General features: G+C 42.6%; 2 protein-coding genes and 1 long non-coding RNA gene across 3 annotated transcripts in view; 1 reads left to right on the top strand and 2 right to left on the bottom strand.

Moving 5' to 3' along the window:
• Positions 1 to 12,500, top strand: part of LOC123518144 — a 47,034-nt gene that overhangs the window by 15,895 nt on the left and 18,639 nt on the right. Inside the window, 1 exon segment of the mRNA XM_045278826.1 lies at positions 11,117 to 11,204. Within this exon segment, the coding sequence (XP_045134761.1) occupies positions 11,117 to 11,204 (88 nt within the window).
• On the bottom strand, positions 4,206 to 9,565 carry LOC123518192 (DNA repair protein complementing XP-C cells homolog). Its single transcript, XM_045278893.1, has 7 exons — positions 9,331 to 9,565; positions 8,155 to 9,128; positions 7,604 to 7,711; positions 7,090 to 7,223; positions 6,340 to 6,452; positions 5,572 to 5,683; positions 4,206 to 4,343 (listed from the first exon to the last, which is right to left on the bottom strand). Exons 2-6 carry the CDS (start codon positions 8,473 to 8,475, stop codon positions 5,595 to 5,597), a joined length of 765 nt encoding a protein of 254 aa, XP_045134828.1. The 5' UTR covers positions 8,476 to 9,128; positions 9,331 to 9,565; the 3' UTR covers positions 4,206 to 4,343; positions 5,572 to 5,594.
• On the bottom strand, positions 10,974 to 12,388 carry LOC123518220. The gene is made up of 2 exons (XR_006678716.1): positions 12,040 to 12,388; positions 10,974 to 11,169 (listed from the first exon to the last, which is right to left on the bottom strand). It is a non-coding gene; the product is annotated as an uncharacterized LOC123518220 (long non-coding RNA).

The following is a 12,500-nucleotide window of genomic DNA, read 5'->3' as shown; positions in this document are numbered from 1 at the left end:
TATATAGAAAAAGAAAAAGAGAATTGAGGTATATTAAGTAAATTATTATTGTTATTATTACTGTTGTTGTTGTTGTTGTTTTAAGATTAATTAATGTAACTGATTTTAAGGGAAAGTTTGCAAAAAAGGGACATAAAATAATAATAGTAATAGTAGTAGTAATAATAGTAGTAGTAGTAGTAGTAGTAGTAGTAGTAGTAGTAGTAGTAGTAGTAGTAGTAATAGAGTAACACAAAATATTTCCTTAAAACGACAATGAAAAGGAACAAAATTTCTCCATTACTAAATTAATCGGTCTTAATAAATAAAAAAACACACACACACACACACACACACACACACACAACACAAATAGGAATACAATTAATACTTTAGAATTACTTTTACTTTTTACTTTAGAATCATTTAAGGAGGAGGAGGAGGAGGAGGAGGAGGAGGAGGAGGAGCTTTTGTGGTTTTATTCTCTTCTTTCCTTTCTTGTTTGTCATTCTCTCTTAAACCTAATGAATATCTTAACGCAATATTAAAATAACAAACTAAAATAATTAATACATTACTGGAATTATTATTATTATTATTATTATTATTATTATTATTATTATTATTTAAGTTTTTATTCATGTTCCTTTAAGGTTCACAAGAATTGCAAAGTAAAAAATAGAATAGACATGTTTATAATTACACTAAAGCTTAATTTTCCTTATATTTTTCTTCTATCATATTTTCTTCATTTTCTTCATATTTTCTTTTTTTATTTTTCTTTATATTTTTCTTCTACCATCAGTTTTCTTCATTTTCTTCTTTTTCGTTTTTTTTCTTCTACCATACGTTTTTCTTCATTTTCTTATTTTTCTTCATATTTTTTCTTTAACCATAAGATTTCTTCATTTCCTTCATATTTTTCTTCTTATTTTTCCTCTACCACAAGTTTTCTTCATTTTTCTTCTTAATTTCCTTATTATTTTTTCGTCCGCCATAAATTTTAAGTCGAGTTGCCATGTTTTCTAATTTTCCTTAACAATTAATTACAAGTCCATGTAAAATTAGACAAACACAAAAATTGACAATAAAAACAAACAAAACTGGTCCTACTTTCTCACTTTTTTTTTTTTTTTCCTTCCTCTAGTCCTGAAAATTTTAACAGGAAAATTATATAAAAAGTAAATTAAAATAGACGCTCATTTCATCACCATTACAAATTGATTAAGGTAAAGGAACTCAAAAGAAATCAAGGGAAATTGGTCTTACTTTCACACTCTTTTTTTCCTTTTCAAATCCTGAGAAATTAAACAGGAAAATTATTAAAAAGATGAATAAAGGAAAATAGATACTCATTTCACTAACATCACAAAATTAAGATTAAAAAAAAAATAATACAAATAGAGAAAAATTGGTCTTACTTTCATCTCACACTTTTTCTTTTCAAATCCTGAGAAATTAAACAGGAAAATTATTAAAAAGAGAAATAAATTAAAATAGACACTCATTTCACTAACATCACAAATAAAGCGAGATTAAAATTAATAAATAGAAAAAAAAAAACTAGTCTACGTGTAATCTTAAGAAATTAATCCAGAAAATTATATAGAAATCAAATGAAAACTAAAAAATAAAGACACTCATTTCACTAACATTACGTATAGATTAAAAAATAAAATAAAATAAAATAAAATAAACTGGTCTATTTTCACTCATTTTCCTCTTCAAATCCTGAGAAATTAAACAAGGAAAATTATAGAAAGCAATTAACAACACACACACAAAAGACGCTCATTTGTTTAACCCTTTCCTGCAATATACAACAATTTTCTCGACACCAATAAACACTAAAAGAAATTGTTTACAAGTGTCTGCAAAAAAAAAAAAAAAAAGATAGAGATTAAAAGGACAGGTTGGCCATTTTTTTTTTTTTTTTTTGTAAGTGTCTAAGTAAAAATGTGAAAATGGACTCTCGTTTCTTTAACATGACAAAGAAAATAAGATAAAGAAAAGTTACTTGTAGAAATTCATAAAAGAAAAGATTGATTATTTTTTTTATTAGGAGAGAGAGAGAGAGAGAGAGAGAGAGAGAGAGAGAGAGAGAGAGAGAGAGAGAGAGAGAAATTTTTTACTACTTCTACTACTACTACTACTTCAAAAGATGGAATGTATTAGTTTGTACTTAAAATACGACTACTACTGCTACTACTACAACAACAACAACAACAACAACTACTACTACTACTACTACTACTACTACTATTCTTTCTCACATTTCCTCCTCCTCCTCCTCCTCCTCCTCCTCACCCATTCTACCACCACCATTACTACTACAGCTACCACAATTACAAAAACCCTGAGAACACACACACACACACACACACACACACACACACACACACACACACACACACACACACACACACACAGGTTTGTACAGTCTATCATTACAGTCACTATCTTCGGACAAATTTCCCGCATCACTCTCCCTCTCTTCCTCCTTGTAACTCCGCACTGCTCCCCTGGCACTGCGTTTAGACACCCTCCTGGGCCCTCCACCTCCTCCACCTCCCCCTCTGGCGTTGTGGAGCGACTGGTGGCTACAGAAGAGTCCGTTTCACTACCTGGGTCCACTTCAATTTTTTTCGTTTTCTTCATCACGTTCCTCCTCCTTTTTCTCGTTTTCTGTGCATCAGGAAAGCCACAGAATCCACCCAGGGGTAGTTTAGGGTCTTGTGTGTGTCCCTGACCGCTTCCCTGACCTCTCTCGCCCTCAGAATCATCACTAAGGTCAGGGTCAGATGTTTGACTCTTGCAGCCCCAGTTCAAAATAGCGCGAATCTTCTCCTTCTTCTCTTCCTCGTCTGATTCCTCGCTCTCTTCGCTCAATCTTCCGTCCTCTCTATCCTTCCCTGCGTCCTCCTGCTCCTTTGTGACATCCTTGACCTTGCTGTGACCTCCTGCCGGCTTCTTGCGAGGTTTTGTTGGGCGTCGAATGGAATTTTTTGTCTTCATGGTCTTTTGTCGACTTTTCTTTGCCATTTCTGCGACGTTTGATGTCAAATCGATCGACAGATTTCTGATTTGGTGTGTGATGAGAGGTCTTGGTTTGCGCTCTTCCTTTTTCTCTTCCTCTTCTTCCTTCTCCTCCTCCTCCTCCTCTTCTTCTTTATTCTTCTCCAGTGCGTCTAGGTCTGTCTGTCGAATCTTCCTCTTACTGCTACTCTCTTCCTTCTTCTCCTCCTCCTTTTCCTCTTCCTCCTCCTCCTCCTCCTCCTCCTCCTCCTCTTCAATCTGGTAGTCTTGTCTCACTCTCTCCCTCACCAACATTCCCTTGATCAGTTTCCGCCAGTTGTCATAAATCCGCTTCATCCGTTTCTCCTCCGCTCTCTTCGCCTGCACCTCTTGTTCCTGTGGGGTGGATAGGTGGATGAGGGGATAGATGGAAGGGTGGAGGGTCAGTGTGTATGTGTGTTTGTTTGGAATGGTGATGGGTGTTTTTGTGTGTTTGTTTATCTCTCTCTTCGACATCTTATACACTATGATTCTTTAATATATTTCTGACACACACACACACACACACACACACACACACACACACCTGGTTCCAAGCGTCCATGAGTATGTCGCGGTACTCCTGACACACCACATAGCCGTCGTACACCGGATGGGACCAGCCGGAGTGGAAATCAAACCCAACCATGGCCGGGGCGCAGTCAATGTTCAGCTTCCTTGCCAGCCGGTTGATGCCACTCACTGGGGAGACGGCAGGGTGAGTTAAGGGTGTAGGGTTATGGTAGAGTGATGGCAGGGTGTGTAGGTTGACTGTAGGGGTGCATAGGGTGATGATTGGGTGATGGTAGGGTGAGTTAAGGGTGTAGGGTGGTGGTACAGTGTGTAGGGTGATGGTATGGTGTGTAGGGTGGTGGTATGGGTGTGTATGGTCATGGTAGGGTGTGTAGAAGGTGATGGTAGGGTGTGTAGGGTCATGGTAGGGTGAGTTAAGGGTGTAGGGTGATGGTATGGTGTGTAGAAGGTGATGGTAGGGTGTGTAGGGTCATGGTAGGGTGTGTAGGGTGATGAATGGGTGATGGTAAGGGTGTAGGATGATGGTAAGGTGTATTAAGTGTGTAGGGTGATGGTAAGAAATCTCTCTCTCTCTCTCTCTCTCTCTCTCTCTCTCTCTCTCTCTCACCAGGTATATGCACACATCCACGTGGCATCATGGAGGGTTTGAACAGCTCCACATTGCCATACTCATTGCGTGGAACCTTGCCATTCACAGCCACTGGGGGCTCATAGGGCTCCACCTGCCACTCCCCAAACAGCTCCAGGGGTCTGTCCTTCACCATCTGGCACGTCACCTGTGGGCGGGTGTGGAGGGGTTAGAAATGTGTGACAGGTGTGTGGAGGGGTTTAAAAGGTGTGGAGAGGTGTGTGACAGGTGTGGAGGGGTTTAAAAGGTGTGACAGGTGTGTGGAGGGGTTGAAAAGGTGTGACAGGTGTGTGGAGGGGTTGAAAAGGTGTGACAGGTGTGTGGAGGGGTTAAAAAGGTGTGACAGGTGTGTGGAGGGGTTTAAAAGGTGTGACAGGTGTGTGGAGGGGTTTAAAAGGTGTGACAGGTGTGTGGTGGGATTGAAAAGGTGTGTGACAGGTGTGTGGAGGGGTTGAAAAGGTGTGACAGGTGTGTGGTGGGGTTAAAAAGGTGTGACAGGTGTGTGGAGGGTTTGAAAAGGTGTGACAGGTGTGTGGAGGGATTAGAAAGGTAAGTGGGGTGAGATAAGACAGGTGTGTACAAGTGTGTAGCGTAGAATACATTAGTTTCTCTTCCTCTTTTCATCTTCCTTCTCTTTCTCTCCTCCAAACCTTTCAACACCCTGCCACACCCTACTTCACCCTGCCACACCCTGTCCTACCCTGCTACACCCTCCCAAACCTTCCAACACCCTGCCACACCCTCCCAAACCTTCCAACACCCTGTTAAGCCTTCCCACACCCTACCAATACTTTCCTAACCCTCCTTCACCCTGCCACACCCTGTCCTACCTTGCTACACCCTCCCAAACCTTTCAACACCCTGCCACACCCTGCTAAACCTTCCCACACCCTACCAACACTTTCCTTAACCTTCCTTCACCCTGCTACACCTTCTTTCACCCTTCCACATCCTGTCCTACCCTGTTACACCCTCCCAAACCTTTCAACACCCTACCACACCCTACCAATACTTTCCTTAAGCTTCCTTCACCCTGCCACACCCTCCCAAACCTTTCAACACCCTGCTAAACCTTCCCAAACCTTCATTCGCCCTTCTTTCACCCTTCCATCACCCTTCCACACCCTGTCCTACCTTGCTACACCCTCCCAAACCTTCCAACACCCTGCCACACCCTGCCAATACTTTCCTTAGGCTTCCTTCACCCTGCCACACCCTTCCAAACCTTTCAACACCCTGCTAAACCTTCCCAAATCTTCATTCACCCTTCCACACCCTGTCCTACCTTGCTACACCCTCCCAAACCTTTCAACACCCTGCTAAACCTTCCCAAACCTTCATTCACCCTTCCTTCACCCTGCCACACCCATCCTCACCCTATCCCACTTGGGTCTGGCCTTCACTGTCTTGTAGGGCTCCTCATCCACTCGGACAGACAGCGCCTCTTTGATCCACGTCTCCCTGGAGTGGAGGTTGTGAATGCTGGACCTGTGGATGGAGCAAGGTGGATTAGTGGCTGTGTGTGGGTGTGGGTGGGTATTTGGGTGTGTGCGGGTGGGTGGGTGTGTGGTTGTGGGTGGAAGAAGTGGAATAATGGATTACGATGTGTGTGATGTGTGGCTACTGGTTGATTTAGGTGTGTGTGGGTGAGTGTGTGGATGGAAGTGGATTAGTGGAAAGGTGTGAAAGTGAGGGTGGATTAGGGTGGGTGTGTGTGTGTGTGTGTGTGTGTGTGTGGCTGGGTGTGTGTGTGGGTGAAGGAAAAGAACATCAAACACCCTTCACACACTCCAACTACACCCTGACACACCCCTAAACAACACCACAACACCAGCCAGACATCCACGTGTAGGTTCGAATCCCACCACGTACAGCCTTAAACACTTTGCCCTTTGTGGAGTGGTTTGAAGTTAGCTACACGTCACCAGGATACCCAGATTCCAGGTTCCAGGTTCCAGGTTCCAGGTGGTTACACTAACGATGTACTTGGGTGGTGATATGGGCCCTAATATGCCCACCACTATAAATAAAATTCCCTACACCACTAATAGGTGGAATCTGAACACCACTTCCCACATATACCCATCCAGTAGGCCTACAGACACTATAGGCCTTAACCTAAAAAAAAACATCACCCTTCTCACCTGGGATAGACTGGTTCACCCTTAAAGAACCCAGCGGGGAAACATCCGGGGGGTAGATGGCTTCAAATTTCAGTAGATGGCGTTGTAGGGCATACAGGGGGTGGTTCTTGTACCTGCGGGGGTGGGGGGAGGTGTTAGAGGTGGTGGTGGTGGTGGTGGTAATAAGGAACTTTGGGAACTGTATAGAAGTGTCGAGATATTGGCAAGATCTGGGAAAGGAGTCAATAATGGATCAAGGAAATAGAAGAGCTACTTGGGAATGCAAACTTGATAAGAGTTTATAATGAAAAGGGAGAACAGTGGGTGGGCTTCGAGATAGGAGGTGCCCCAAAAAGTATCCCCCTTTAGCCCATTAATTCCCGTGAAAACCCCACATGGTACAAAATAAAATAAATAAATAAAAATAATAGGTAGGAATGATTACACAAGACACCCAGACTTCAGAAAGACACAAATAAACAAGACACAAACAAATATCAGGGTGGCATTTCACTACATGGACAAAATATGATGAAAAAGATCCGAAGTTCCGAACCACAATGAACTTCAATATGCAGCAGTGTTAAGGTCATCACAAGAGCAAAAGGACAACAAGAAACAAGGAAGAATTGAAAGGGCAGCCATTTTAGGACAGCCACAAAGATGGTGCTAGAAATAAAGGATCTTCCCTGTAAATAGACAGAAGGAAATGGACTTACTAACTCTCTCTCTCTCTCTCTCTCTCACACACACACACACACACACACATACTCAGCCACAGTCTTGGGAAGTGGCTGGAGGTGCAATATTTTCCTCATCTCTTCATCCTCCTCCTTGTCTCTCTGTGTCCTTGCTACTCGGAATGACCGCAGTGCCTCCTCCCACCACTCGCTGCTACACCGCAACTGTTGGAGGGGCATGGGGTGTTACTGGGGTGATTGGGGGTGATTTTGGGGTGTTTTGGGGTATTACTGGGGGTGATTTGGGTGGTTTTGAGAGATTTTGGGATGATGGGGGTGATTTTCGGGGTGTTACTGAGGGTATCTGGGGGTGATTTTGGGGTGATGGGGTGACAGGGAGTGACTGGGGTGTTACTGGGGGTGACTGGGGGTGATTTGGGGATGATTCTGGATTTCTGGGATGATTGGGGTGACTGTGGCTGATTCTGGGGTGATGGGGATAATTGGGGTGATAGGAAATGATTCTGGGTGACTTAAAATAACCTCAGTAACCCAAAATAACCTTAAAAATGACCCCAAGTGACCTTAAGGCGACCCGTCCTGACCTTCTTCTCAGCGGACAGCCAAGTGGACACATAGCGCAGAGTGACATCCTTAACTCGAAGGTCAGGGGTGAAGGCGGTGATGTAGGCCGACCCGGGGGGCAGACGGGCCTGGGGGAAGGTCAAAGGTCAAAGGTCAGGTGGTGGTGGTGGTGGTGGATGAAGAGATAGGGGAAAGGGTGGAGGAAGGAGGAGAGGAGGAGGAAAAATAAGAAAAAAGAGGAGAGGAAGAGGAAGAAATTGAAGAGGAGGAAGAAAAACAAGAAAACAATAAAAGATACAGAGAAAAAAGGAAGAAAACAATAAAGAGGAGAAGAAGAAAAATAAGAAAAACAATCAAAAGAAAAAGAGAAGAAAATGAATAAGGAGAGAAAGAGAGGAGGAGGAGGAAGAAGAAAAAAAGAAGAAAAAGAAGAGAAAGAACAAGAAAAAGAAAAGAGAAGTAGTAGTAGTAGTAGAAAAATTACTTAAAAACTATTAAAAACACTACTACTACTATTACTACTACTACTATTATCATCATCATCATCATCACCACCACCACCACCACTCACCTCAATATCCGCCACACAATGGATCTTCCCCCGCACGACATCCACACACACCCACTTCTCCTCCTCCTCCACGAACACCTCCACCCACTCCACCATCTCAGTCTTCCTCTTCTTCCTCCCTTCCTCTTCCTTCTTCTTCTTCTTCTTCTCATCTTCTTCTTGCGACTTCCTTCTTTGCTTCACCGGTTTACGAAATTTAGTCTTCTTGATTTCAAAGTCGCTGTCTTCCTCCTCTTCCTCTTCCTCTTCATCTGTCTTCCTCTTCTTTCCTCCTCTTCCTCTTGTGTCCTTTGGTGATGTCTCAGAATCAGACGACAGCATTTTACGATTCAATTTCTTGGTGTTTGAATCTTTTTGCTTCGAGGAGGAGGAAGAGGAGGAGGAGGAGGAGGAGGAGGAGGAGGAGGGTGAGGCTTTGAAGAGGAGGAGGAAGGCTTGGGAGAAGAAGAAGAAGAAGAAGAAGAGGTAGTAGTAGTAGTAGTAGTAGTAGAAGACTGTTTTTCCTCCTCCTCTTCAGTCTTCCCAGGTTTAATGAGCGACCCAGCTGCGGGTTTCCATGGCAACGGCTGTAGTGCCATTACCAGCCTGGCACTGATACCCAAGGCCCGGCACAGTGCCACAAAACACAGCACAGCCTCCCGGACACTGCGCATCTCCCCGGCACCAAATCGCGTCACCAAAACATCGTCAATCGGCAAATCCCAGTAACCTTTCTCCAGTACGTTATTATTTAGCGGAAATTTCTTGCCAAACCAGGTGACGAGACGCTGCAGGTGTGTGAGGTCAAGGCGGCCCGGCGGGTGTGCGTTCTTCCCTGGGGTGGTGGAGAGTGCAGCCCCCAGAAGAGTGCCAGTGCCCAGCTTTGCGTTAAGGTGGCGACCGTGGGCCAGAAGACACAGCAGGTGGACCTTGTGTGTGTTCTGCGCCACCTGCCGGATGGTGTCGTTAACCTTGCGCCTCAGGTAGTCCTCGATCTGGGGGGGGAAGGGGGAGTTAGGTTAGATTAAGCCATTTTTTTTTCTTCTTTAGACAATTTCTTTATTTTCTTTAAGTTTTTTTTTTTAAGGTTTGGTTTGGCAATTTTCTTTTCCTTTTTTTATTTTTTAAGAACAAATAAAAACACGTAAAAACAATTGAAAACACAAAAAACGGACACACAAACACACACATACTCACCAATTCCTCTTCCGTCCTCCTCTTCTTCCTCCTCTTCATTCCCCAAAGTGTTTCCGGAGCATCTAACTCAATCTTCACTCCTCCTCCTCCTCCTCCTTCTCCTCCTCCTCCTTCAGTCTGAGAGAGGAGTTCCTTCACCTCATCTACCCCCTCCATCTCCCCCACCTCCTCCCACTCACTCATCTCCGAATCTGACTGTCCTCCTCCTCCTCCTCCTCCTCCTTTTCTTCCTCCAGTATTTTTCTCCTTCCTCCTCTTCTCCATTTCCTCTTTTCTCCCTTTCCCTCCTGGTTTCCTCTTCCTCCCTGTCATCTTCCTTTCCTCTTCCTCTTCTTCCTCCTCCTCCTCTTCTTCCTCTCGTTTGCTTGTTCTCTTTCTCTCTTCTTTCTGTTTCTCTGTTCGTTTGTTTGTGGTTTCCCTTCCACTTCTCTCTTCATTCCTTCTTCCTCTTCCTCTTCCTCTTCCTCTTCCTCCTCCTCCTCCTCCTCCTTTGGTCTTTCTTTTCCTCCTCTTCCTTCTGTGTTTCTCTTCTCATTCTCTTTATCTCCTTCTCCTCCTCTTCCTCTTCTTTTACTTGTTTTTCTCTTTTTATTGGTAATTCTCTCTCTCTTCCTCTTCCTTTCATCTTTTCTTCCTTTTCCTCCTTTATCAGTCTTCCTTTTGTCTTCTCTTTCTTATCCTTACTGTTTTCATTCTTTTCTTCCTCTTTTCCTTCTTTCTTATTTATTTCTCTCATGTTTTCTTGTTTGTCCTTGTTTATCACGTCCTTTCTTATTCTACTTTCTCTCTCGTTTCCTCTTGTGCTTGTTCTCCTTCTCTTTTTATCCATTTCTTCATTTTTACGTTTCTCTTTTGTTATTAATTCTTCTTTTCCTTCAAATATCTTCTTCTCAATAGCTGCAAAGTCAAAATATTCCTCTTCCTCCTTTTCCTCTTCCTCTTTACTCCTTCTTCTTCCACTTCCCTGCTTTATCACACCTGCCTCTTCTCTTCTCCTTCTTAAAACATTATTTCTTTGAGTATTTTCGCTGATTTGTTTAGAATTTGGTGTTTTTTGGTGTTTGCCGAGTGTTTTTTCCTCTTTGGTGCTCAAATTTGACTCCTCTTCCTCTTCTTCTTCCTTCATATCCTTCTTCCTTCCTTCAGGACCTTGTGTTGTCTCCTTCCTTCCTCTTCCTGTCCTTCTTTCATTCAAACTTTCTTCCTTTTCTCCTCCTCTTCCTGTGTTTCTATTTCTCCTTCCTCCATTTACTGCTTTTTCCTTCTCTCCTCCTCTTCTTCCTTCACTCAGTACCTCTTCTTTCTCTCTTCTTCCTGTGGCTCTTCCATTCCTTCTTCCTTCACTCAAAATCTCTTCCTTCTCTCCTCCTCTTCTTCCTTCACTCAATGCTTTCTCCTTCTCTCCTCCTCCTCCTCCTCCTCTTCTTCCTTCTCTCAAAACTGCTTCCTCTCCTCCTCCTCTTCTTGTTGCTCTTCCATTCCTCCTTCCTTCACTGAGATTCTCTTCTTTCTCTCCTTCCTTCATTACACTCAACCTTTTCAAAGACATCCTTCTCATATTCCCATTTCTTGCCATGTCCTTTGAATTAGCGGACATTTGGGGCAGTTTCACACTCATTTCTCCTTCAATCCTTCCTGTATCCTTTCTAAATCCTGCTTTGTTCCTGCGATATCTTATTCCAACATCCTATTTTTCACTTCCTGATGTCCTTTTTGCATCCTTGTTATTCTGGTGTCCTGTTCTCTCTCTCAAGGTCCTTATGTCCCTCGCTACATGTCCCTGCAGGTCCCGAGGTGTCCCAGGGCTGGCCAAGGACGCTAGGATATCACCCAAGCTCCCTGCAAAAGGATATCGCTGTAGGATTGCAGGATTGGTAAGTATTTGTGTTTTTTTTTTTTTTTTTTTTGTGTGTGTCATTTATATTTCACTTTCTTACTACTACTACTACTACTACTACTACTACTACCTTAATTAACCTTCATTCTACCTCACCTGTATAAATTCACCTGTATTTTCTATGTTACCTTCATTATCTTGCATAAATTGACCTCTATTTTACTCCTTTACCCGTTAACCTCACCTGTCTTCCCTTAATTATCCTGTATTTCACCCTACCTCACCTGTGTTCTCTTAATTAACCTGTATTTCACCTTACCTCACCTGTCTTCCCTTAATTAACCCTGTATTCCTTAATTAACCTTGTATTCCCTTAATTAACCTGTATTTCACCTATCAGCACCTGTCTTTCCTTAATTAATCCACATTTCACCTGTCAACACCTGTCTTCTTTTAATCAACCTCTATTTCACCTGTCAACACCTATCTTGTATAAATTTACCTGTTTTTTTACCTGTGTACCTTACTTGTCTTCTTGCATTAATTAACCTGACACACCACTGTTAATTACACCACAGATACACCATACAGACATACAGACACTCACTCTGGCACGTATACACCTAATGATAGTTTGAAATACACCCATACACGTTAAATGCATCCTTACATATATTACTCCCATACACCACCTTAAACCACGTAATTCTATACACAGGTACTATTTATATAACCGATACACCTTACAAGACTTAAAAATAATGTATATAATCTCCAAAAATCATTAAAATCCCCCTAAATTCAGGTTTAATAAGTGACAGCCCACATGGATAATTGCTTTAAAAATAGTTGTACGCGAAAGTGACCCATACCGCTGCGATACGTGAGGTTAGATGGCAGCTGTGGGGTTCACAATGGGGTTAGGTATTAGTAGTGCCTTGCCTGTGGTGTTTTATGCCTTGGTAACCTCCACAGCGGTAATGAGGCTAAAATATGAAGGGTTTCCTGAGAAGTGTGGAAATGGCGGGGAATTACAGACGATCCTGAGATGTTAGTTACGTATTTAACTTTTTTTTTAAACATTCAAATAGTATATATAGTCCTATTTTCGTATGTAGTAATTAAAACTACTCTATTATTACAATTTTTGGTGTTTACAAGACGTTTATATATGTTAAATTTAAAATATAATAAAAACTGTCCCCGTGGTTTAGACTGTACCGTTATCCTGCTTACGCAAGTCAAAACAATAATACGTGACGTCATGGTTACGTCACTAGTGCACCACGTGGGCCTTGCATAACACACCAACGCCCCAGCTTCCTCCTCTTCC

Source organism: Portunus trituberculatus, chromosome 6 (genome assembly GCF_017591435.1).
Source record: "Portunus trituberculatus isolate SZX2019 chromosome 6, ASM1759143v1, whole genome shotgun sequence".
Taxonomy (NCBI): domain Eukaryota; kingdom Metazoa; phylum Arthropoda; class Malacostraca; order Decapoda; family Portunidae; genus Portunus; species Portunus trituberculatus.
Note: the sequence above shows the minus strand (reverse complement) of the source record. Positions and strands in the feature narration are given on the sequence as shown.